The 2,633-nt window shown below is 39.7% G+C and overlaps 1 protein-coding gene across 7 annotated transcripts in view; it reads left to right on the forward strand.

The window, feature by feature from the left end:
- SUPT20H (SPT20 homolog, SAGA complex component) overlaps window positions 1-2,633 on the forward strand; it is a 29,934-nt gene that overhangs the window by 26,773 nt on the left and 528 nt on the right. For all 7 annotated transcript variants that reach the window (XM_069011991.1, XM_069012021.1, XM_069012036.1 and 4 more), the window contains exon 22: window positions 1,024-1,129. In XM_069011991.1, the coding sequence (XP_068868092.1) occupies window positions 1,024-1,129 (106 nt within the window). The remainder of the gene's footprint in view (window positions 1-1,023; window positions 1,130-2,633) is intronic.

Below are 2,633 nucleotides of genomic sequence, written 5' to 3' on the forward strand. Positions count from 1 at the left end.
GAACTTCTCTCGTACCTTGCATTATAGAGTAGGAGGTCATTGAGTAAAATGAGCTATTAGGAACACTAGATGCCTTAGCTTTTATAGGGATAAGAACGTATGTTTTCACAGTGCTTAGTGGAAAAAACCTAGGCCCAAAAAGAACAACAATTTTCTGTGCTACCAACATAATATAAATATGCATTCTCATCTCAGGGGTTTTCCCCCACGGTGGTTCTGTGACTCTTAGTCATCATGGAGGTGATGATGTCTCAATGAGCTCTCTCTTGGTCTGGTTTTCCTAGATCTTAGTGGCATTATAATGTAATGGTAAAGAAGTGTTGCAACTCCTGGACTGCACCAGCTTTTTTCTGACTGATAACCCAAGTTTTCTTAGTTTGTGCATATAATGCTTTATTTCCCTGTGTTATAAATCAATGCATAATTTAAGTTCTAGAAGAGGTCCTAATTTAGCACCCTTTGACTTCAGGACACACTAGGTCAGACTACAGTAATTCCTTTTAATGTGATTTAAAGTGATTACCGTGAAAACTATTCTGTCCTGAAAATGTAGTTTTAAAAGCAGGTTTTGTATTTTTATGAAATTAAGGAGTGTGTGGCACAGTATGAACATGGGAGTGTGTCAAGCTTTGCACAGTTTGATTGATTAGGACCTTTGCACATGGATGATTTCAGGGGCCCCCGAAGACTTTGGGGCTGGGAGTGGGACAGGAAATTGTTGTAAGATTACAACCAAAAAGTGTAGTCTCTGCTAGACTGCAGAGAAATTGACAACTACATGGGACTTCTGTTGGGTAACAGGAGCAATACCATTTCTGCCAAAACAAAGCTGTTTTGGGTGTTCAGTATCTGTTTGTTCTGCTGTTAGTCACTACATTATAGCCTGTACCTACACGCACTGGATGACATAGCATTAAATGTTTTTAAATGGCACTTCAGAAGTTTGCCTTCGCACTGGCTTTATTTGCTTATTCGTTGATACGGAAGTTTTGTAATAAGGATCAAGCTTTTCATTTTTGCTAGGGGTCTGACCAAGGTCCATCCAATCAAGATCAGGCATTATCTGCCCAACAAGCTGCTGTAATTAACCTGACTGGAGTAGGGAATTTTATGCAACCTCAAGCCACAGGTATGTGCTTGCTGAGCCTCCTTTTGTAGCTAAGTGTTTATGTTGATAAATTCACACTGAAATGAAGTTTGGTCTTAGGGAAGTCTTATGTTAGATCAGAATGATTTACTGTTTATTATCAGCACATGAATAATATGAGAAATATTCGACTTCTAAAGCAGGCACTTCTCTGCTTTGTTTGGCAGTTAAGTGCCATCAATTGGTAGTATCACATGAAAGTAAGTTACACTTAAAATGAAACGAAAATGCAGGGAACTTCATGCCAGACTTCATTAAGGAATGTTTCCTTAACTGTGTGCTTAACATCCAGTGTGAGAAACCTTTGTGTCTCCACAAGCACTTCATAATCTAATTATGTTCTAACTAACAGAGTATGTATATCATGTATACTTTTTTCTGCAGTGTTTCCAATGTGACTCTGAAACTAATTCTATTGATCCCCCTTTCCTGTTACACTGTATTCCTACATCTTCCTCCCCTGACCAACTCAACCTGACTTCTTTGACCTGCCTGCTTTCCCCTTCTCCTTTCTCAGTGTTGTCTCAGCTTGGCTCTGCCGTGAACAGACCTGGGCAAAGCCTTCCTCAGCAGAGACTCCAGCTCTCTTCTGCCTTGCAACAGCAACAACAACAAGCCTTGCAGCAGCAGCAGCAACAGATACAAGTAATCCAGCAACTTCACTCTGACTGTGTTTAAAAAAACAAAATTAAAAATACAATTCTTGGCTCCAAAATCAAAAATATTGCCCTTTTGGCTCTCTTTTTAACTAATGCACTTATGGTCTCGCAAATTGAAATAAAAAAAAAACCCCAACAACAAAACCAACATGTATTTGGCAAACTGTCATGCAAGACCTGAAATCTGTGGTTCTCTCAGCTTGGAGCACTGAATTTATTTTTATTCATTTAAGCCCTCCACCTTCCTGATTTGCAAACATTCAAGGGGTGCTTGTGGCACAAATCTAAATACTATGCCAGGTGCCAACAGATTTCAAAATGGCATGGATGAAAGCACCTGGAAATTCAAATGTGGCACTGCTACAGTCAGTACATGGAAGCAAGAGCTCTGCAAAGCATTCCTTTAGCATTCAGATGCTTCATGAAAATATTTTAGTATTTTTTTAGCACACAGTCTCATCTTTGTAATACATTCAGAAAATTCAAACGATGCATACACTGAGAAGGTTATTACATTAAAAATGTACTGTGTAACCCAAACACTCAGTGAAGTTGCTGAGTTACTGCAGTTACTGCAATGAAGAGAAAGGGCAAAGAAACAAAGCTGTGCACATACACATGTAAAATGTTAGCTTGTGCCCTCAGCAGGCTTCTGTGCCACTGGTGCTGCTTGACTGTACCCATTGCCCCAGTACATGGTGTGTTCCTTTTGTCAACCTGGTTCTTCCTCATTTTTTTCTTTCTTGCCCCTCCCCCTTCATTCTTCCTGATGTGAAAGCTTTATAGTCAACACTAACAAGCTTTTTCTCCCTTCTCCTTCATGGCAG

The sequence above is a fragment of the Aphelocoma coerulescens genome, chromosome 1 (assembly GCF_041296385.1).
Source record: "Aphelocoma coerulescens isolate FSJ_1873_10779 chromosome 1, UR_Acoe_1.0, whole genome shotgun sequence".
Classification (NCBI taxonomy): Eukaryota; Metazoa; Chordata; class Aves; order Passeriformes; family Corvidae; genus Aphelocoma; species Aphelocoma coerulescens.